The 22920-nt window shown below is 50.5% G+C and overlaps 2 protein-coding genes across 2 annotated transcripts in view; one reads left to right on the top strand and one right to left on the bottom strand.

Annotated features, from left to right (window-relative positions):
- The window catches only part of ATP6V0D1 (ATPase, H+ transporting, lysosomal 38kDa, V0 subunit d1), a 35769-nt gene extending 15167 nt beyond the window's left edge, over positions 1-20602 (top strand). Inside the window, exons 3-8 of the mRNA XM_009883244.1 lie at positions 11104-11282; positions 14349-14428; positions 17726-17803; positions 18425-18601; positions 19516-19593; positions 20087-20602. Of these exons, the coding sequence (XP_009881546.1) occupies positions 11104-11282; positions 14349-14428; positions 17726-17803; positions 18425-18601; positions 19516-19593; positions 20087-20248 (754 nt within the window). The 3' untranslated portion in view covers positions 20249-20602. The remainder of the gene's footprint in view (positions 1-11103; positions 11283-14348; positions 14429-17725; positions 17804-18424; positions 18602-19515; positions 19594-20086) is intronic.
- Positions 20603-22600: 1998 nt separating this feature from the next.
- The window catches only part of HSD11B2 (hydroxysteroid (11-beta) dehydrogenase 2), a 1957-nt gene continuing 1637 nt past the window's right edge, over positions 22601-22920 (bottom strand). Inside the window, exon 4 of the mRNA XM_009883258.1 lies at positions 22601-22920. This exon is cut by the window's right edge and continues 1 nt beyond it. Coding sequence (XP_009881560.1) covers positions 22601-22920 — 320 coding nt within the window.

Here is a 22920-nt window from a genome sequence, read left to right as displayed (position 1 = left end):
TTACAAGGGAAGGAAATGTTTTGTAGCATGTCCAGTTCAGCTCTGAAACTCGCTGCTGCTGGATGTCTTTCTATGTACTAACATTTTTGGCCTCCTTAGAAGCACTGGATAACCTTGCACAAGACAGGCCCATTGAGGCCCATTAAACACTTGGGTACCATCTCATGGAGAGCAGCCAGGGTGTAGGTGCCAGGAGGTGGTAGATCAAGCATTTAAAAAGCAGTAAGGCTTTCTCCTTCATGCGTGTCCTGCTGGACTTTGAGGTGCTTTTGAGTTGATCCACAGGTGACTGTTGGAACTGTCCAGAGTTGCTTGGTTTTGGAGGGTGCTCAGATCTTGACCCAGGGCACATTGCCGAGAAGGTCTGGGCAACTGTCTCATCTTGGGAGCAGCTGTAGTCCTTGTCCCCTCTGATTGCTCCAGAGCCAACCTGCCAAAAACCTGTGTGGGATTATGCTTCGTGGTTTCTGTTGCCTCTTGTGAGTGGCCTTTGAACTCAGGTGAGGCCACAGGAAGGAGAAGCAGCAACGGGGACAGCGTGGGGGCTCTGGAGCACCAGGAGGATGTGTATTCTTGGTGTGCTGTCCTTGCCCAGCTCCATGGAGATGAAGCAGCGCTGCCTGTGACTTGCCGGAAGGTGGCACTCCAGCCCCATGGCTGCCTGTCCCCAGGTGCTCACCGTGCCATAGGTAAGTGTGGTCACCTATGGAGGTAGACAAGAGTTAACGTCTCTCCTGAGCTTAGGGGAGAGGGCAGTGTTTAAAAGCACACGAACACAACTGACCCAAACTTCTTTACAGTTGGGGTGACAGCAGTGGCACAGGCTGCCCAGGGAGGTTGTGGAGTCTCCTTCTCTGGAGATTTTTCAAAACCCGCCTGGATGCAGTCCTGAGTGATGTGCTCTGGGCAATCCTGCTTTAGCAGGGGAGTTGGACTAGATGATCTCTAGAGGTCCCTTCCAACTCTGAAAATTCTGTGATTCTGTGAAGAATGCAGCTAAGCAGCAACCCCAAAGCAAGGTCTTCATTCCCTAGGTCAGTTTCTGCCACTGACTTTTGTCCTGTTGTGCTTCTCTCCTGGCACCGCGCTGACTCTTTCCTGGCTCCTATCCTCTCCAGGAACTCTTCTGTGGCAAGTGTTGTGTTGTTAGCACCAAAATATTGAGGAAGTTGGCCGATTTCCCTTTTGTGTTTTTCAAGTGGAGGCTGTAGCTGGCGGCTTCTGCCACTGTGTATCATGGCAAGGAAAAGCTCAACTTGTTGAGCCTGCCATGGTCTCTACAAAACACCTGCTAGCTCTGCGTCTTGCTAGGCAGCTCCTCGCTGGAAGACTGCTGGTCCTTCCTTGTGTTTTTCAGCTGACCACAGTAGGTTCTGACTGATAGGCACAAGTTGGCTGCTAACATCTCTGCTCCAACACAAACAATTGACTGTTTGGCTGAGGGAATGCAGCGATGTTCTGTAGGGCAGCAACAAACAGGTATTAAGTGTACTTGAAACAGCAAAACCCACTTCCTGAATTCAACAAGCACATATTGACTTGTGGGATGGAAGTGGGTTTTAGGTTCTTTTCGGTGATGTTCTGCCCTGCCTTTCTGTAAAGGCTTTGTTCTTTGTGTTAGCCTGACACGGTGCCATGTCCTGTCTCTCCTTCCTTCCAGTGTTCCTATATATGGTTTAGATAGGATTCTTTATCGTGGGGTCACTCCTGACTCTCGTCACCTGCAACCTGATCAGATTGTCAGCTGTAGTATTTTTCCAGGGGCAGAAGGGAAAGAAGAAAGGGGGTGGTTTTGCCCTTGCTTCAGCACAGTGTCTTCCCTGCTCTGGAAAGTCTGGTTTCACAGCAGCCTTGCCCCTTGAGCCAGCAAGCTGATGGGCAGAGAAGGGTTAGATCTTGTGCTGAGGTTGGGAGCTGCCGGTAACTGTGTGGAAACCGAGGCCGCTCTAGCAGTGGGGTCTGGGGGCGAGCTGGGTCTAGACACATTTTCCAAACCCGTAATCAAGCCCATTGTTAGAGGACAGACTAGGTCGTCTTTTGTCTTTACCTTACCGGTCTGCTAGGGCTGGGAACTGGGTTCTTTGTTGCCCTGAGGATGCAGCTGGGAACTTGGCTTTCAGTATGTTTTTGTGGTCACAAGATGTGGTTTTGATGAGGCTGCATGTACCTTTTCCCCTCGCGCATGCCTCTTCTTAGCTGACGCTTCCCTCCATTACCTTTTCCCTGACCCAGTCCTGCTCTGCCTCTCCCCTGCGCTGGATAGATCTAGTTTCTGCTGCATGACTTTTGAGTTCAAACTTAATCTTGCAGCAGTGGTTTTTCTGGAGCCAAATTGTTTCAATTGCTACTTGAGCTGAAGAGCAATAATCCTCTTCTCTGGAGTAGGAAGTTGCCTGTCTTTATTCTAAATATACTGGAGTGTGCATCCTGGCATAACTGCAGAGGTTAAGCATATGACTACATCCTCTTGAAGTCCTTTCTTGCAGAAGAAGAAAACTCCAAATGCTTTACATTACAGATGCTTGCAGTTTATTTGGGCGAATGCAACAATCTGAAATACCTTCCCTAATGCTGCTGTAGTTAAAACTCCTCTATACTATTTTCAATTAGTTGTTGACTCCTTGGTGGAGGTGGGATTGGGAAGCAAAAATTACTGTAGTGGCTGGGGATCCTGCAATAAAAGGTTTACGAGCCTTTTCTGGCAGAGACGGTTTTGGCAAAGAAGCACAGGTTTCTGACAAACAGCTTCCCTGTTTGCAGGGAGTGCAAAGTTGAACTGATAAGCCAAGTTCTTGGAGGGATTATGCAATATTCAAAATCAGAGGGCATGTAACTAATGGTCTGGAAATGATCACAGACCTGCATCCTGTGGGTGCCAGCATCAGAACTGCATCTGTTCTCCTGCCTACCCAAAGGATGCCAGTTTCCCAGAACCCAGTGTCTGTGAAAATGGACTGGGTTGCACGCCTAAGTGGTGGCTGTGAAAGTCATCTTTCAAAACAGTGTTACTGTGGGTGCCCTCATCAGAAAGGGAGTCTTTGAAAGGTGGATTTCACTTTGTAGTATGTTGAGGCGATGCTTTTTTCCCAAACCTCCAGTGCCTGGAAAACACTGCATTTTGCAAGTGGGTTTGAACTGGAACGGCATAACCCTCCTCCTACTGACTGGTGCTGCTCATCCCTTGGGAGGTGTTAGCACGGTGCCTAGCAAATGCAAACACACTGAGCCACAGTGATGATCAGGAGAGCTAGCAAAATGTTATCGGTGGCAGTAAAGATGTAGCAAAAAGCAAATGATGAGCACCAGATGTAAGCTGGTGTTTCACTAAGAGAAATCTTTAATGAAACTCTGCAGTCCTGAAAAGGTTCTGGCATGAGAGCTGTGGGTGGTTAGGTGAGAATGCGTCGCCTCTGGATGACATCCCTGTCCAACCTGATGCTGTTTCATCGAGAGGCAGTGTGTGGACTTAACGATCTTCTTGGGTTTTGTTTAAAGCTTAATCCCTCTGGTGATTCTGCAGCTCGCAGGAACTTGCAGTCCTCTCATTTCCCTCGTGATCCTTCTCGCAATCTTTCTCTCTACAAGCTGAACAGCATGTTTGTTAGAGGCATAAAACAGGGAGGCAGAGAGTGTGTTAGGAGGTTGTCAATGCTCCTCTGATTGATTTATGTGTGGTTTCAACTTTTCCAGAAGACAAGCTGTGTGCATTGCCTTAAGTCGGCGAACATTCACTCATCGCTTCTGTTCCCATGTAACGTGCTTCACTCCTTGATTGAAACTGTCCTCAAGGTCTTCTGGTGCTGGACTTCAGCAGCCTTCGCTTTCCTTTTCCCTTTCCATCAATTTGCCTCACCCAGTGCTCTTGGCTGACCAGTGCAGCCCAGAGAAGGCCTGGGGCCCCAGGGCACTGCTTCTGAAGGCATCTTGAGGTCCTAGTCTCCTTTTCCAGGTCCGTTCTGTATGCTGGTTTGAAGTCTAGCAAATACTTATATAGAGCTTTGCGTAAATACTGCAAAGTACTGCAATATTTAGAGGCCAAGCAAAATCTTGCGTCTGCCCCACATGGATTACAGCACGTCAACTGGGATGATGACTTTTCTTGTCTTCTGCTGGCAGCAGGTCTGTATGCACAGTAACGTTCTGCATGTTATCTAAGCCCAGACCACGCATTCCCTGAGAATCGGGTAAAGGCGTTCGGGCTGTTAAACTCACTCAGCTTTCTTAGCTACTTCAGTCAGTTTTGGGGACAATGTGAGTTTGCACAGTGCGGCCTTTAATCTTCTTTTATGTCCTTGGAATGTGTTTGGTTTGGGTTTTGGGTTTTTTTTGTGCTTTACATGTAAGGCAGGTAAGAAAACAGTATATGGAAGTTTGGCTTTTCCAGCTGGTCTGTGTGAAAGCAGCACGATTAGATGTTTCTGGTCAATATTTAAAGTGTAATTAGTGCTGAAGTCTACTCAGCACAGCGCAAAGTGCCAGGACTCAGCCTTGCATACCAGCCTAGTGTTTCTCAAGCTTTGAGGCACTACGTTTAAGTGACCAGATACTCTTGCACCAGGCTGTGAGGTGTTCAAAACATTCCCCTGTGTTTCAAGCGGTTTATACACATCTAGAACACGTCATATTTGATAAAGCCTCGCAATTAAAAGTACTTCGTCTAGCTTTTTTCTCGCTAGCCTTTAACTTAGCTAATACTGTATGACTGCTTATGAGTTACCGGATGAGACCACTGGAAAACTGAGGTCAGTATCCCAAGGGACCTAGACTCACTAGAAGATGGTAAAAATCATGCGGAGATGCAGCTAAATATAGATTAATGCTGAGAACATTCCTGGATACTTGGATTTGAAAGGCTGCCACAGCATCTGTAGTACTGTGAAGTTCTAACTCTTTGCTGTGAAACGGTCTCGTTGATCTAAGTTTAGCAGAGCACCCACTTATTGGCTGAGTGCCCTTGGTTTGTGGTGGCAACTATGAAATTCTCAGCTTTCTCTTTGGCAGGTTCCTGAACCTACCACTTAGGTGTGGTTTGTATTGGTGTGACTCTAGGAAAGACAGTGTGCAAAGATGGGAAGAGATCAGCACACTTTGAGAGGAGACCCTCACATGCTGCATCTACTCTTGATGTTTGCTGGACTGCCTGAGCTTTGGCTGCAGACAAGGGGTAGAGCTGCTCCTGGCCAGAAGCTGCTGGTCTGACATGTTTGAGTCTGAGCTGAAAAACTGATTTAAGGATTTGACTCGGTTCATCCACTGTCTATTACTCAAACAAGCCTCACTGAGGTCTTCCTGATGTGCAACATCCCTCTCCGGTTCAGGACAGCTGGACAGTTATTTACTAATGATCTTAAAACAACACTCTGGATACAAGCATCTCAGCTGTCAGCACTATTCTTAGTTTCAGCTACTGCTCTTTTATACTTTGAAGTCTGTGTGTTGCTTTCCCCCATGACTGCTTACATTTGGAGCTTGAGAGAAGTGTGACAAGTGGCTCTGTGTACCAGCATCTTTGCTCGGGTCTCAAACCCAGTGGGATATAGAGATGGGTTGGTGTACTTATCCACAAACCCACAGAAGCAGTGGTACAACCAACCCAAAACTTTTTCCTTAGATTATTCCCCCCCAGCCCCTGAATACATGAACTGGATGAGCTGCAAGAGGGAAGCACTAGATGCTAAAGTGAGTATAGTCAAAACGACTTCATCGTCATTTAAAGCTGTCTCTAGAATTCATGCCGAGTTTAGAGCACTGCTCTGATCCCGCTGGAGACTTCCCTTTTTGATCCCAAAATAAACTCATGCTTCTACAGTAATCTGAGTAACTGCCCAAGGCAATCGCGTGGTGACTTTTGCCTTGCTAGCATTAGTCTGCATTAAAGTCTGATGCTGGTTTTGGAAAGCACTGAAGTTGCCTGAACAATGCAATACCTTAACCCATCCCGGCAAAAATCCCTGAGCTGCAGCCGGGTTCTTCCCTGCTATGCACTTCTGCATCGGCCCGCTGCTCCCTGCATTTGCTGTCCTCATGACCCCTTGCAGAGCAGCTGTTAAACTACAGTTTGGCAAGGCTTTCGGAGGATCCCTGAGAAACGCAGGTCATGCAATGTTCCGTCATTAGTCATGCTTTGTGACCACTTGCAGTATTGTTTACGGTTTCTTTAGTATCCTGGAGCAGAAAGCAATAAAAAACCAACTTATCTGCCGTAGGACAATGACTCTTTATGATTAGATTAGATTAACAAGTGGGGGAGGGAGAAGCCCTCGCTGTCTTGGGGTTGCTGCCTTGCAGGGCCATGCCTGAGTGCTTGCAGGCCAAGTTGTAAACGCCTCATGTGATGAGCTTTCATGCATTTTCTGTGCTCTGCTGCTAAAAAGCCTTTCCCAATACTCAGGCAAAAAAAGATTGCACTAGCTCGCTATCTCATTTATCTGTGGCTGTGCTTAAGCAATTCCTAAAGAAGGAAGACCTACATTGTCAAAGTACCTGTACATGGCTTTTGCATGTGTGCTTTCTGCCTCCTTGATTCTGCTTGATAGTTACCCACAGATGGCTAACCCAGAATTAGGTTCTGGGGCCTGGCTCTCCTCTGTTTTCTTGGCGAGGTCTCTGTTGTGCCCATCTTCGACTTTACCTCCCCAAACCAGCAGTGGGAATGGTCTCTCGGACCTGCTGCTGCCGGAAGGAACATTTCCCTGACACACACACTCCCCCCTTTTGGCATCTCCAGGCATATTCTAGCTTTAGCCTGGCTTTGTTCTCGTTATGTGAGTATTGTATTGCCCAGTGTGTATTGTGCAGAACTGGATGTCACCTGGAGGAGCAAAGATACTGGCCCCGCTTGTCTTGGACTTCAGGAAGCCATAAACCAACATCTCTCCCCTGCTGTGGGTGATATTTCTATGCTTGCTGACTCTTTCCTGTCCTTTAATAAGAAATCCTACTCTTCTGTGCAACATCACTGACGCTTCTCAGTATCAACTAAAATTGTATTTCTGTGAATGTGAATTTCTGGAATATACCACACCTCAGTTCAGTGGGTGACAGGAAGAACGAGGCAGGGCGTAACTGTGCACGTGAAGCTCTGGCTGAACATACGCTCTTCTTGTGTCCATCTCCCTGTGTGGGCAGGTAGCAGCTCAAAGCTGGAGGGTAAAACACGTTCTTGCCCAAGAGAGTTTTGCTATGGTCTTTGTGGAGGCTGTTTTAGCACTTCATTAAAGCCCTGCCACCCCATGTCACTGGTTCTAGCTTATGTAGAGCATCCATGCAGTGCTTTCTCCTCTGAACTCCTACTGAGTGTTCCCAGTGAGCTAGGGCAGAGGCTCATCCTCACCAAGGAGCTTGTCAGTCCTTCTACCTGTCTCCGGTTTCCCACCTGACCATCCTATGTCCCAATCTCTTTCCACGCCAAGTGAGCTGCAGTAAGACTTCATGGTGTTGTAAGTGACCAGTTACTCCTATTTTCTGATGTGTTCCGTAGTCTCGTCCTCTTGTAAGTTGCACTGAGAGCTAGGGAAGGTTAAAATGTTCTTGGAGGGGTCTGAGCACGCATTAACCATGAAAGTTGAAACATTTGAAGCTGGTCAGAACGTAATGAGAGATGGGCAGGATGGTGACAAAAGCCGCTTTATTAAACAAATAGTTGGAGGTTCCTAGGAAAACTGCTGCCACCGTAATAAATCTAATCCTTTGGGCCTGGGAGGAAATGCCAGCGTAGCCAGGACCTCTGCTATGGTCTTAGTACAGCTGTGCTAATGGAGGCAGATGCGTTCTTGTTGGGACCTGGCACAGGAAAGCGAGCATTGCCCCTTCCACAGATGAAAAGAGGCTTTTCCAGCTGCCCTAAAGCTGCCCTAGCACTAGAGAACTTGCCTCGTAGTCATGATTGACTAAGCCATGACTGTTTTTACTGGGATGAAGCAGGGACTGAATGTGAATAAATGTGGTCTGGGCTTGCTTGAAGGAAATGGGAACTGTCAGGAAGGATTAGATGGTGGTGCTGGTGCCTGCCTGGCCTCGGCAGGCATGAGAAGACCTTTGTCCCACTGCAGCTCTCTTGTTATCATAAAAGTTTGAAATGCTGTCGCAGTGGAAACTTGAATAAGAAATTTCTCCTCTGTCTTGTGTGTGGTAACTCCTTCTCCTGCAGGGATGAATCCTCTGAGAGCAAGATTTAAGTAGGTAAAGTATTCGTTCAAAAAGTTGCTGCTGGGTGTTTTTAGAGGCCTTGGCATTTGGTTGTGCATTTCCTAAGACTTCTCTGAAGGATGAGGAAACAAGCAAGTTAAGGGGTATAAATGAAAGTGCCATGCTTTGCACTCTGGCAGTGGAAGCCAGCTGGGTTGCCTTTCCTGGGACCATCAGTCCGAAAGCAGGAACTTCTCACGCATGAAGAGGGTCAGACTGGGGCTGCTCTTCCCAAACCTGGCTGTGGCTTTCATGCCGATCACGGGTGAGCTCAGTGTGACTCCAGTAAGCCAGGAGCTAAGCTGCTCTGAAGACCTGTGAACAGAAAGGGCTCCAGGCACTTTCCCTCAGTTCCTCTTGTATGGTTGACTTTGGCCAGGCTCCTTGCAAGCTGCAAATACCTTGTAGAGAGCAAGATCTGTGGAAAGCTGGGAATAGGAAGGAGGTGTGGTAACATACTGCGCAATGACCGTATTTCCTTGCCTGATCCTTCACCATAGGCTGAGTGGAAGAAACAAATTTGGTCTGATCGTATGTTCTTGCCTTGCTTTGGTGAGTAATCCTGTATATGGTCTTTCCTGAAAGCCACTGTGTTGCGCTAAGCAAACTTGCATGTTTGCGGGCAGATGGTGGAGCTGGGAAATGATCCACTGTATCCTTGGTCTGGCACACCTCATGGAGATGCATCTGTGTGAGGGTGCAGATGCTTGTATTTACCAGGAACCAGATGCTTACTGCAAGGGACTTACCCTCAGTTTTCATAAACAGGCCCTTCTTGCTGTCCTGGTGATTGCAATCATCTCCATGGTGAGAGCTGCACAAACAGAAGGGAGGATAATGACCTTGCGGATTAAAGGGCAAAAGGAGGTTTCCTAGTACATGAAGCTTGCGCTGATTGCCGTGGTTCTAGATTGAACGTCCCTGGACAGGTAGGCTGCAAACGCAGAAAGGCATCTGCAAAATTAGTGGGGGCCAGGAGGTGCGTTACCCAACCCTGAAGTGTGGAGAAAGAAGCAGCACCTGTTTGAGGAACTAAGGTGTGGATTTGTTCATGGACATGACGTGCCCTTTGAGCATATTTGAGAGGCACTAAGCCCATCTAATAAAACCCGCTGAAATCTGCCTTTAACTGGTTCTTTAACTGGTTCTTCTTACTTGCCTTTGATGTGGTTCAAAGGGAAACAGGGCTGCACTATGTCCTCCTTGTTAACTCGGAAATATAAAGACCAGCAGCATCCTAATGCCCGACAAACTATGATTGTATTAGAAACACGTGCAGATCTTTGCCGTTCCTGCCCTTGCCCCAGTCCCAGTGTGCTGGCCTTAAGTTCCCTTTCTTCAGTACCTAAGTACACATGGGAAGCCTCAACCTCAACAGAGGTCCAACTCCAGACATCCACAGCTCCTTCTGCTGTTCTAGTTCAGGCCTGATCGTGTTTGGTTTGGAGCAGCTCCTGCCAAGGAGGACCTTCTTCAGGTCTGTTCCATCATCTAACTTTTTAGAGTTAGAGCTCTAGCAGTGAGAGCAAGGGAGTGTAAAATCATCTGTGCCCCTTCCCTGTGCTGCTGAGGGACATTTGCAAAGGCATCTTCTGCTGACTGCAAAAAACACCCCACCCTCATCTCGCTTGATGTGATTCAGGTTCTCAGCTTGGTTGGCTTACGGCTCAGCTTGTGGTGAAGGTGCCTAAGAGCACAACTCCTGTTCTTGCTGGGGACACTTTTCCTCTCAGCATCTTGTATTTACATGATGCCTTGATCCCTTGCTTGGACCTTCTACTTGAAGGCGGCCACCAAGCTTTTTTGTATTCCCAGTCTTCAGGCCAGCTGTGGCTCCCTACTCTTGCTGGACTGGGAAGTGATCCTCTCCCTCTACTTAGCACTGGTGAGGCCATACAGTACTGTGTCCAGTTCTGGGCTCCTCAGTGCAAAAGTGACATGGACATACTGGAGAAAAGGGCCACAAAGGGCTTGTGTTGGAGGAACTTGTGCTGAGTGCTGTGGTTCCAGATTGAATGTCCCATTACTACAGTGCCAAAGATTGAATTTGCTAATCCTTTGGAACATAAGCTGAGAACTTGATTAGGAACATCGTAATATGGCCTAACGCAAAAGAGCGTGTAGCTTTTGGTGGCAGGGGTGTGAAAAAGCTCGCATGTAGTTTTGTGAGAGTGTGAATGAAGGTGATGCCAAAGCTGCCAGCCCTGTTGGTTTTGGAAGGGAGCAGGGCTGCAGAAACATGACCCTTTCTCCATGGTCTTGGCAAGATCGAGCAGTGCAGCTGGCAATGAAGCTGAGCTCAGGTCAGGCTATCTGCAGATTCCCCTTTGCTGGTGTCCTACTACGCATGCTTTTGCACGTGCTTTCTACAGAGCATGGCCATGGGAGTGCTGGAAAGACAACTGTTCCCAGCTACCTTGCGGAAGCGTGTGGGGAAGCTGGAGCCAGGCTCCTCTTGGAGGTGTCTGGGGTTAGGATGAGAGACAGTAGACAAACAACCACGAGGGAGTGTGGTCAGACACTGGAGCAGAGCCCCAGGGGTGTTTTGAGATATACATCCTTGCAAATAGTTCAGAGTTCAGCTGGGCAAAGCCCTGAGCTGGCCGTGCTTGGAGAAGAACTTTGAGCTGGAGACCGCTAGAGGTCCCTTCCAGTGTAATACTCTTCAGTGGTAGGTGGGAGATGCCCACATGGTGTAGTTGAGCTGTAACATAAATCACAGCCTGAGACTATGCTTGGCTCCCTTTTCCCAGGTTGGCGTGATAAGGAGACATTAAGGAAGTGACTGATTCTTTGTGGGAAGGGTGCGTCTTGCTGGAGATGTTTACAAGGACTGAAGATGTGTGCTCATCAGGTGCCAGGTGTTGGTTTTTGTATTGTCTGTATTGTGACAGGCTTCCTCTTGCATTCTTCCAGGTACAGCTACATGATCGACAATGTCATTCTGCTGATCACCGGGACCCTGCACCAACGTTCAATCTCTGAACTGGTGCCCAAGTGTCATCCTCTGGGAAGTTTTGAGCAGATGGAAGCCGTGAACATTGCTCAGACGCCTGCGGAGCTGTACAATGCCATCCTGGTGGACACTCCCCTGGGTGAGTGGAGCCTTTCAAAATACTTCTCAGCTGTGTGCGGAGCGTATGTCCCCTTCTCCCCCAGTTTAACTAGATCCCACTAAGTCTAAATTGTGCTCCAGGAAGACAAAGCGGAGGGTGATGCACACAGCCTGTGGCCATGCTGCCGGTGGTGGCTGGGCTTGAGTTTAGGTTTGAGCATGTCCTTTGCTGTTTTTTTTCCTCTGGAAGACCAGCTAGCTCTCTGTCTGCTTCAACAAATGTGCAGACCAGCACATTGGTGGTGCATATTGCTGGGGAATTTGGCTTGTGTGAGCCTTGAGCTGTCGTGGCAGCGCAGGTGTAATTAGATCCCATCTCCTAGATATCTCCATTTACCAGAGGCCTGAAAGTAGGGAGGAAGGAGAAAGTTTGAGAGATCATAGATAATGTCATCTTTTTAATAATTGTCATGGGACACATGGCACGTGTGCTTCCTTAGCGAAGGGCTATCAGGTCCTCTCCTGGAATTAGTCACTTAATTTCCAGCACTTTTAGTTGGACCATTAAGCGATTTCTTGTGGGAAACTTTTGTAGATAATTATAGAGATCTGCACATGCCCAGTTTTGTTCTGAGACTGACAAAATTAGCTGTAGATCAAGGAAAGCTCCTTACATACCAAAAAACCCTAACCAACAACAGCAAAAAAAACCCACCCCAAAATCTCCAAAAGTCTTTTTAAGCTTATTGTATAGGGGGATCCTGCACTGGGTTATACTGTCTCAGGGCTACAAGCCTTCACCAGGAGGCCCATGACACTGAAACCAAGGTTCTTATCAACAGTCGGACAGATACGTTCTTCAAAGATAAAAGGTGTAGGAAGTGCTTCTGTAGAAAACACGGACGTCTTTTTGCAGTAGTAGGAGAGATAGTCACAGGAGACTTTCTAGGTTAGCATCTGTGGGCAAAAAAGTAATGAAGTACGCCTGAGTCAGTGATTAATCATTCTTTTGGGGTTGCTAGAAAGAACAAAACACTCTAAATCATCATATTGTCGTTGATAGAAATAGTTGTTTTTGGAACTGAAAGTGCTTTTCCAAATGCTCTGTGTAATAATGGGGCGAGTGAAGTAGTTGTCATGGAAAAATGACTTGCCAGCTAGAGCCCAGCAAAGGAGGGAGAACATGTTTCGAGGTCTGGGTTGCAAGGTAAGGCAACAACGCAGCAGGAGAACCGAGGCTCTGCATGCAGCTGAGTTGAGCCCGCTGTAGGGATGATGCATGGGAAGAAAATCCTCCTCACGCGTAAGTGGGAACCTTCCCGTTTTGGGAATAAGATAGAACTAAGTACTTCAAAGATATTAGCTCTCGGAGACCTTAAAGCTTCCAGCTGTGTATGGGGTGAAAATGCCCTGTTACACTGGCGAGGTGGTTCTGGGGAACAAGGCTGTGCCTCTTGCCATCGTGCACTTGTACACGAGTGGGCTTTGCCTGCTTCTGCCCTGGCTAGGCTGAGTTCTTCTTCAGACCTTTGCCCTGGCCATGCCCTTGAGGCTGTGTACCACCTAGTGTGGCATTTCTTTGGCAGGAGAACATGGGGAGTAGCTGTGTTGCCTAAACAAGCAGGCACGCAGGCTCCAGTTGTTTAACTTGCACTCCTTCCAGTGACCACACACAAAGAAACAGCAGCTCTATCTCCTAAAAGTACTTGAGTAGCTACGTGGCTTGGTAGGAATGCCTAACCCCAAATGGCTTTCCTAGGTTAGCAGGGCAAAATAAGACTTGCTGTTAGCCTAATTTAGGATATTGGAGGGCCAAGAACTGAAATAGCTGTGTTCTCATTCCTCTGCTACTCTGAAGTAGCCACTGCTTAGCTATCTGGGCTAGCCAGTGAGTCCTGCAATGAAAACCAGTCCTGGCACACTCTGGTTTCATTTTTGCCAACAGTAGGGAGCAGTGCTCCTCCAGCTACGTGGCATTGGTCTCTGGTGGTGTTGCAAAGAAACCTCCGTGGGGGTTAACCCCTGTTCAGCACTTCCTAGACCCACAGTGCGGCTCCTCTCTGTGCCAGGGAGCTTGTGGTATACAAGTGGTGCGTGCCAGAGGTGTGAGCCTGCATCATACCTGGTTTGTCGCGCAAAGCAGAACACCGGTAAGTTGTTAGCATGAGTGCAGCGTCCTTTACCCGCAGCTGGACTGCGTAAACTGAGAAAGATCATATTTTGCTATGTAGTCAACTCGACAAAGTTGGTTGCTGAGTGAGAGTTGAAGAAGCCATAGAAGTCCCAATGGGTTTTATTGTGCTGTTGCTAACAAGTAAGTGGCGCAACATCCTTATGTTACACTAGATGTACAAGACCCATCATAATCTGCAGCTTGAGTACCCTGTGTTAGGTCTGAAATCTGTGTTCTTTCAGTGGCAACAACTTTTCAAACTCCCTCCCAGAGATACTCTGGCAAAGTACGTAGGGCTGACATCCTACCAAAAATCACTAGTTTGTCGTGTTTTCTGTTGCTTTTCTCCAGCTGGAGAAATAAAAGGCCTCGGAAGAAGTGGAAAATGGGACTGATAGACCTGACCAGGGGAAACAGTTCCTGATTCCAACCATGGGGTGTAGTGGGCTGTAGGAGCTGTGGCATCCCCGTGCCTCCCTAATCCAACTAAGATGTTGGAGAAGGAGGGAGAAGCACCAGCTTCCTCAGGACTCGCTAACTGCTGTCTCACAGATGCTTTAGTGCTGCTACTATGCATAGCAGGCAATTGGGAAGCTGTCTTGTCACCTCGAAGTGCCTGCATCTGGGAACAGTTTGGGTTGGACGTATTTTTAAATACAGGCTGCCCTGGCACTGATGCTGGGGGCTAGAGCTGAGAATTTCTGCTGAGAATAGGCTGGTGCGAGAGCCCCAAAAATGATTGTGGCCTGGGGAACCGTGGTGGAGCCTGAGGTTTTGAGTCACGGCAATTTGGTGGCTGCTGAAGATAAGGACCAGGCCTAGTAGGGACAAGTTCAACATAGGGTGTGCTTCTGAGCAGTATTGTTGAGGACTCTGGAAAGTGCTGGGCATGGATCTGGTTTGGGCAGTGCTAACTCTGTGGCTCTGTTTCAGCTGCTTTCTTCCAAGACTGCATATATGAACAGGACCTGGATGAAATGAACATCGAAATCATTCGAAACACACTGTACAAGGTAAATGAGCCTCTGGGAAAGAGGTGTTAGCTTCCCTATTTATTCCTAGCATGACTGCAGCTCTGTCTTGAGTCAGGAGCTCCAACCTGGGCTGGCTTTCTTCAACACAAAAGGAGAGGGTATTTTCCTCTTAGTAGATATAAAAATAAATATGCTTTCTTTCAGTTTTCTTCCCTGGAATAGAGTGAACGTGACCAAGAACTAGTTGCATCCACTGGAAGGTGAAGATAGTGCTCTTTCTGGAGGCTGACATCCAGTCAGCCAGCTCTGCAGAGACAGGACACCAGAGCTAGGCAGAGTGGGTTTGGTTTTTGGAGCTGTCAGGAGTCTGTGCAAGAGATTTTGCAGAGGTCCTGCCTTTGAATAAATTTCCTTGGGCCTCAGGCAGGCGGGAGAAGGCTGCTCCTTAACCACACAAGTTTGAATGTGTTGTTAATTGCATTCAAAGGGCTGAAGTGGCTTGATCCTAAACTTGGTTGAAGGGCTTCCATGGGCTTGGCTCTCTGTCTTGAGCTCTTTCAGAAGAACCTCCAACAGTGTGTTCAAGCTTTCAGTGGCTGTGGTTGGGGTTAGATGCTCTTGGTAGAGCAGTGTAAAAGGTGCAGCTGGGGTGGAGAGGTCCTGCAGGCACAGGGATGGATGCGGAGGGGCTAAGGTTCTCCTTGTCCCCAGCCTGCACAGGGAACTGTTGTCTCCTCTGCAGGCCTTTTCTGGTTTTAGCTGGCAGTATCAAAGCATGTGTTTATGTGCAGGCGGCGGCTATCGCTCCATCTCGACTCTCTGGATGAAGGGTGGGCTGCAGATTGTATCTGCCAACCTTGTTTTGGCTGGTTGCAGCCAGCCTGCAGCCTGCGTGACCTCTGCTTCCCAAGGAAGCTGTGGCCCGTTTGGAGAGGCAGAGAACAGGTCAGGCGTGAAGGGAAGACGGCAAAGGGAGGGGAGAAGGAGCTGCGTGTCAGCAGTCATGCCCAGCTGCGTGTGGCCTCTGGCATGTACTGGTCGTTTGCTGTAACGGGGGGAAGGTATGTGTGCATGCATAAATCCCCGCAGCCGTGCAGGGTGCTGACCTCTGTGTTGAGATGGGGCAGGTGGGGGAAGGCAGGGAGCAGCGTTAGCACGGGGTGAGCAGGTTGGGGGGTGTTGTCTCCTTGGGTCCCAGCTGCCACGTCCTTTCCCATCTCCTTTTTGAGGCCTGATACTGCTTTGCATTCTGCTCTTCCTACCCCCAAATCGAAGCGTAGATGCCTGGTGTCTCTTGGTGTGTGCTGGGACTGGCTCTAGTTAAAGAGCGGCCCTCGGGGAGCATAGCGGCTCCATCAGTAATAAATCAAGGGTGGAAAAGCTAACTGCTGGTTACAGACTCTCACTTGAAGCCGCCTCTCTCCCCAAGGACTGGAAAATGTATAATACAATGCAAACGGTCTTCCTAGGCAAATGAGGGAAATAAAATCAGACGGGAAATCTGCGCAGAGCTGCTCTGAGGAACACAGCAGGCGGGTGCCTGGGATGGATGCCTGCGTCTGAGAGGAGTTGGCATGGGAAGGGGAAGTGCCACTCCCAGACCTACTGGAGGTTTTTTGAAGCAATCTGCGAGCATGTAGACAGAAGGTTTGGACAAGATTCATAGGAGGAAAGGGGTTACAGAGGTTTCTTGTTAGCAGTGGCAAATGAGAAGGTTCTCAAATGGAAATATGGTTAAGATGGGAAGGAGAGGTTAAAAGTAAGCGGTCAGCTCTTAGTGTAGAGGGTGATCAGCAATGGACTCCTGCAACGGAGGCGTGCTGGCATTCTCTTCAGTGCTTACTCCCTTTTTTTTCTGCATCTTTAATGGATATGTTGAAGTGAAGCTGACTGACTGTTGGCCTTTGCTGGCAATAAGAACCAGCTGAAGGAGCAGCTGATCTCTCTTCGAGCTGGAGGTGGCAGACAAATGAGGCTAGCAGGAGGCAGAGGGTAAATGAGTGAGTTTGTGGAAGTAAAAAGCCGTTAAGGATTATTAAATGCAAAGACACCACCATTCCTGGGCTAAGGGTTTTGGGGGACAGGAGAGTTTCTGTAAACTGCTGTCATCTGCATATGGATGGGAGGGTACCACGTGTGGCTGTTTTAGAGACTGTGTTTCTGCGATGTCTGTTTCAGTGCTGGATAGTTGAGTTCACCTATTTTTGCTTCTAAAGCTTTAAGCTTGTGTGTGAACTCTGAGAAGGGCAGAGGTAGTGACTGAACCTCTTAGCCAGGTTCGTTCTTGTGTCAGCCTCAAGCAAAGTCCGTTATCCGTGTCCTTATTCCTGTGGTAACTCTGCAGACTCTGTGCTCTCCTCCACTTGAGCAAGTGCTGGAGCCGATGTTTCTTTGATGTGTAATGCTCACCCAGCAGTGTCCTCTGTCACTATGTGGTAACAAATATTTACAGAGCACAGTAATCTAGGTGCTTTCCTAGTGGAGAGGCTGAGGGTGTCCAACACGTGCGTTCTTGGTCCATCTTCAGTCCTGGAGTTGTTATGACAAAGCAGAGATTTGTGATGTCTCGGCATCGTTTTATTCCAGTCCCTTTTAACTGATTCTGGTTGCAGCTCTCTGTCCAGGGAGGTGTTTTATCACATGATGGCTTCTTCTGAAAAAGTTTTTGCTGAACAGCACTTTTAGCCATGCACTGCCTTTGTGGGCCTCCCCCTGGGAGATACAGTCATCTTCCAGCTGGATTATGGTACATCTCGAAAAAGGATTACGTTTCCTGGAGGCAGCATAGCTGTGCCTAGCCTTATATGTTTTCTGCAGTGCTCCAGTTGGGATGGAGACCAAACGGCTGCAGTGTGAAAAGAGAATTACAGAGGGTGGCTAGTTTCCTTCGCAGATGTCCTGTCTCATCTCTTGACTCTGCTTACACAGCGGTACTTTCTGAGCGTAGGTCTTGCAGCTATAGTTGTGTGGCTTGGCATGTTTGCGGAGGCCAGAACGGGGTCAGGAAACCATGTGAGACTTCAGTAAATGCTTTGGAGTCAGACGACTCAAAGGAGCAAAATAGACTCTCTCCTTGCTGCCTGGGGATCTTGCCTGCAGTAAGCTCATGCAGTCACTTGAATGAACCCAACCACAACCCTTCATGTCTCCAGCTCCTGGGGAAGCACTGTCCCTTGTGTGGGCTTGGCATCCAAGTTCACTTGGGGTGAGAGTGCCTGTGCTGTGTTATAAAGCGTCTGGGAGCATCTGTTTGCTGTCTGTCCCCTACCGAATGGCCCTGTGGGGGCAGTAGATGAATCCGTGTAGAAAAGTGCTCATCTGCTGTCTCTCTTCCAGGCTTACCTGGAGTCCTTCTACAAGTTCTGCAAGGTGCTGGGAGGTACCACGGCAGATGCCATGTGCCCAATCCTGGAGGTAGGTCTGGAACCCCCTCCGTAGCTGGATGATATTGCAGTGATATTCATTGCTCTGTGCTCAGGCCCAGCTTGCCTGCCAGCGGTAAGGACAATCAAGATGTTTTTCAGCATCCCCATGCACACTCTTACAGCTCACTGGGAGATCTAGGAAAACACTGACTTTGGGCAGGCTTGGTTCCCCATTCCTGATCTTGCCACGTGCTACCACATCCGTTGCCTTTGTGGCAACATCTTCATCCTCTCACATGGATGACGGGCAGGAGAACAGCCAGAGCTGTTCAGTGCACAGCCTGTCTCTGTGGCAAGGCTAGCTGTGGGATGCGAAGGGCTCGGGGGCAGTAGGTGAGAGAGACTCCTTGACCTGGGCAGGGTCCTGCTCAGCGATTTGGCTTGTGTCTGGCATGGGGATTTCCTCACCTGAGTGTTCCTCAGGCATCAGCTACTGGGCACACGGGGAGTCTGCACGTGTAGCCTGCCCTGGCTGAGCAGCGGACAGCGTATGCGTCCCAGCAGCTTGCTCATGCTGCCCTTTGGTGTGGCTCTGTTCAGAGCAACGTCGGTATCTGCTGGGCTCTGACAAAGATGCTGCATCCCAAGGTGAACCCCTCTTCTCTTGCAGTTTGAAGCCGACCGGAGGGCCTTCATTATCACCATTAACTCATTTGGTACTGAGCTGTCCAAGGAGGATCGAGCAAAGCTGTTCCCGCATTGTGGCAAGCTTTACCCTGAGGGCCTGGCTCAGCTGGCCAGAGCAGATGACTATGAACAAGTCAAAAATGTTGCTGACTACTATCCTGTGAGTGCTTTGGGCTGAGGGGTGTGGGGACTGGTGTGAGGACCTGCTCTGGATCAGAGCTTCTCAGGGATCGGGGGGAACTTGTGGATTGACGGCCTGGGGAGGGGGATGCCTGTCTGCTGCTGCTGTTGGTCCTGTGCCCTGCTTGGCCAAGATGGAGCTGGCTTGCTTGGGATGCCGTTGGCTTGTTAGTCATGGTTGCCGTAGCAGTGGTGATAGAGAGACCAGACCCAGGGTGTGGGGACTGCCCTCACCACAAAACCCTTGAGGTATCAGTGTGGCAGCAATGACAGTCTCTGTTTGGCTGGTTGGAGGAGGAAAGCGTGTCTTTAGCCAGAAGTGGTGTGCCACATCTCTAGCTCTAGTGGGTGGCTATGAGCTCTGGTTCGGTTGCAGGGGAGACGCTGACCTGGGAGATGCTTGGATGTGTCTGGGTTCCTTGAGCTGCTCTTGTGCATGGCTGGGGGCCTGTTTGGAGTCGGAGAGCTCGGTGTCCCCGTGCTGAAGCAACCAGGGCATGTGCCAGTGTTTGTGGGCACAGGGGCCTGGCCCACTCGGGTTGGTAGATGGAGGGGTCTGTACCTGGTGCATCCTCACCGCAGGCTCAAAGTGATGATACGGCTTTGAGAACTGCACGTTTCAGAGAAGGGGTAGGATCTGAGCTGGACAAGCTCACAGATGAAACAAAGGCTTTCTCTGCCTCTCTGAGGGTTGTCTTCAGCTGGTGTGTGCACAGTGCAGCCTCAGCAGCATCCCATTGCCAATGTTCATGTGTGCCCTGGGCAGACTCTTGGCTTCTCTGTGTCTTCTGCTGACCTGCCATGGTGATGGGGGGTCTGTTTGAGCGCAGGAACATTGCTGAGCTTGGAGGGCTTTGGGGTTTGGGTATATTCTCTTGTAATGTCTTCCTGCAGGAGTACAAGCTGCTGTTTGAAGGGGCTGGCAGCAACCCTGGAGACAAGACCCTTGAGGACAGGTTCTTTGAGCATGAGGTGAGTGAGCCCTGAGATATTTCCCGGCCTGTATGTACCTGTGCCATTTGCAAAGCTCAGGGTAGCAGCAGGCTTGTCTGCTGCCCTGTCAGCAGTGCTGTGGATGAAGAGAATTTGGGGGAAGGAAAAGGATGCTGCAGCGAGGGAATGAGGGCCCAGCATGGTGCTTGGTCTATGTTCTTGCCAGACAGGTTAGAGCAGTGTGGGAGGCAAGTTTGGGGCTGCTGATGGATATTTGCTCCATCGATAGCAAAACCAGAGTGTAATTTTGTGGGAAAGGAGGATTTTCAAATGTCAGAGCCTGTCCTGAGCCACGTGCTGTTGGATACAGCTGCCCCGAGGACCTAGAGGGGTGCGGAGCAGGATACCTGTGCTGAGCCCTCCAGCCTGCTGGGGATGTCAGGGGACCTCCCAGGCTGCTCCACGCTTGCCTTGACCAGCTCCTCCCATCTGAGGTGGACAAGTGACATGTCCTCCTCTGGGCTTTCCCTAGGTGAAGCTGAACAAGCTGGCTTTCCTCAACCAATTCCACTTTGGAGTCTTCTATGCCTTCGTGAAGCTGAAGGAGCAGGAGTGCCGCAACATTGTGTGGATTGCAGAGTGCATCGCCCAGCGGCACAGGACCAAGATCGACAACTACATTCCCATCTTCTAAGCCCGCTCTGCTCCTGTCTGACCCTCCCACCCCTGGAATCTGGAGGGAGCCCCGTCTAACTCCCTGAGTTATCCCTTGCCCAGACTCCAGGGATGTCCCATCTGTGGAACTGGCTCAGATGAGGAAACTGTACAGTTGCTAGTTAAATTATTCACAGGCTGAAGTTTGAGTTGTGTGTGCTGTGAGGGGTCCGGAGGCACCAGTGGTACAGGCTTGGCCCTGTGTAGCAGGAGGGACACCTCCTGTTGTGTATCTTAGAGTCCCCGTGTTACTGTACTAATCTGCTGTATGCGCTTATGCTCGTAGAGCAAGCACCAGCCGGGGGGGTTGCTGCCTCCAAGGGGTTCCCGCTGCCAGGGAGGAACACATCAGGTCTGCCGTGGCCGGGGGTCCTCTCCGTCAGTGCTCTGCACGCCTCCTAGTCAGTGTTGTTCCTGTGAGATTTAGTTCGAGTGTCATTTGTAGCGTTGCCCGTGCTGCTGTGCAATCCCTGCATCCCCCTGTAGCTAACTCTGACCTGGGGCAGGACTGGGACGGAGCCTGTAGGAACACCAGGGCAGAGCCTGTGCGCTTGTGGAGCACATTCCTCCCCGCTCCCCCAGAATCTGCACTAGCGTAGCCTCACCGTGGCCTCCGAAGCAGCTCTCATGTCTCCCTCCTGCCCTGCAGCTGGAAAGGGCTCCGTAACCTGGCTGAGCTCCTTCCTCTCCCCTGCAGCCCCACAGCTTGGAGCTTATTGTCACAGCCGTGCAAGAGTCGGGGCTCCTTTTGGCTCTGTGGGTGGTGCTGGACCCGTGTACCCTCCCAGGGCACACATCCAGGCTGCTGCAGCCCCCTCCCCTGCGCGGAACGTCCGGGCTGGCGCTGCCGTGGAGCCGTATGGGCACAGCTGGGCACTGGGCAGGGCAGCCCTCGGGTCTGGCTTCGCTTGGTCACCCTGATGAGCACAGAGGGTGGCTGGTGGCAGAAATGTCCCACACCCTGTCCTGGCCCTGCCCGACTGTGGTTAGGGGGTGCGAGCCAAGCCCCGGGCATGGCTGTGTCCAGGCAAGCTCCTACTTTGCTCGAGGTCTGGGAGTTGCCCTGTGGTGGTGTGGCACCGGAGAAGCCTTGCTGGTGGGATTGATGGATAGCGGCTCTGTCCCGGCTTGTGCTGTGGTCACCTCTGCAGTGTTTGTTAACTTGTGATCTCCTCTCTACACCAATAAATATCTGCCTCCTGCACTGTGCTCTCCCTGCATACTTGGGCTCCCCAAGAGCAGCCTGCGTCACCCAGGGGTCTTCTCACCCAGCAAAAGTGATGTTTGTAGTAATAGAGCCTGGTGTGGCTCCTGCGTCGCACGGGGTGCTTACTTCTGCCACAGGCGGGGTCATGCCACCCCTTGGGTCCCTGGGCCCTCGCTCTGTGCCTGCTCTGTGGGTGCTGAGCTGGTGGGTCCCCAGGAGTCGTAGCCGTATGGCAGTCAGCCGTGCAGTTTGGGAACCGTGTGGCACAGCCCCCGGCTTTCCTAAGCTTGTCCCCCTGCGCCTGGGCTTCCTGTGTGGGACTGTCCCTGTGTGGCACTGTCCCGTCCCCCTGCTTCCATCCTCGCCCTGCTGTGGGAGCAAAGCAAAAGGAAGCCTTTGGGGTGGGTGCAAGCTCCTCCTGGCAGGCTGATCCCTTTTTTTGGGGTCTGCCTGTGGCCCCTGCTGCCCCACGCGGGGCTCCCGCCACGGTCCTCGCGGCGCTGCCCCCCCAGCTCTGCCCGCAGGCAGGGCATCCCTGACCAAGCATGGCCGTGCTGCACTGCGGAAGGAGACTGCCAGAGCCCGGTGGCATATCAAGAATGGATTTATTTAAAAAGTGACAATCACGTAGTTCACCTTGTGAAGAGCTCTGCAGCCCAGCCTCGGCCCCTGTGCTTGCCGGGAGCACGTGGAGTGTGTAACGAACAGCAGGGAGGCCAGGGCTGGCATGGCAGTGGCCACAGGATCCCGGGCCTGACCCAGCCAAGAGGTGATGGAGACAAATGCTTGCAGTGAGGAAGATGTCAGGTAGCTGAGAAATGCCCGAGGTACATCCCAGCCCATGGTGCAGAGCCGCTGAGTCAGGCAGGAGCCGCCCCAACTTGGAGGATGCACGGTTAGAAAAAAATACAAAAACAAGGTCTCTAGAAAACGTTGATTCTCGCACGATAGAAAATAGATCTGCCTGATTCTGGAAAGCAATTTGGTGTTTAATGTCTAGCGCTGATTGTTCCCCCGTGGTGCAGGAGGGCGATGCCGACGGCTGTGCACGCGCTCGGGGGCCGCTGTGCCTGGAAATCCCAGGAGAAGGCTCGCTCCTGCCCCGCGACCGCATGCGGGCTGAGGTCAGGCTTTCTTCGCGTCGTCGTGGTGCTCTCGCCGTAGCGCTCGGGGCAGCTTGGGGTTGATGAAGAATCCTTTCAAGAACAAGTCTCGGACGAAGTAGGGCAGGTAGCGGTGTATGAAATACATGAGCCCAAGGCCCTGCCCTGGGTAGTAGCGCACGGCTGGGTTGGCAGCCAGCAGCCCGTCCGTGATGCTGTTCACCACCGCGCTGAGGTCCTCCACCGCCACCTTCATGAACTGGATGAACTGGCGGTTGATCTCCTCCACGTAGTCCTCGCCGTAGTCCTGCAGCAGCTCCTGGGGCAGGCTGGCCACCAGCC

This window comes from Charadrius vociferus, unplaced genomic scaffold, assembly GCF_000708025.1.
Source record: "Charadrius vociferus isolate BGI_N301 unplaced genomic scaffold, ASM70802v2 scaffold964, whole genome shotgun sequence".
In the NCBI taxonomy this organism is placed as follows: domain Eukaryota; kingdom Metazoa; phylum Chordata; class Aves; order Charadriiformes; family Charadriidae; genus Charadrius; species Charadrius vociferus.
Note: the sequence above shows the minus strand (reverse complement) of the source record. Positions and strands in the feature narration are given on the sequence as shown.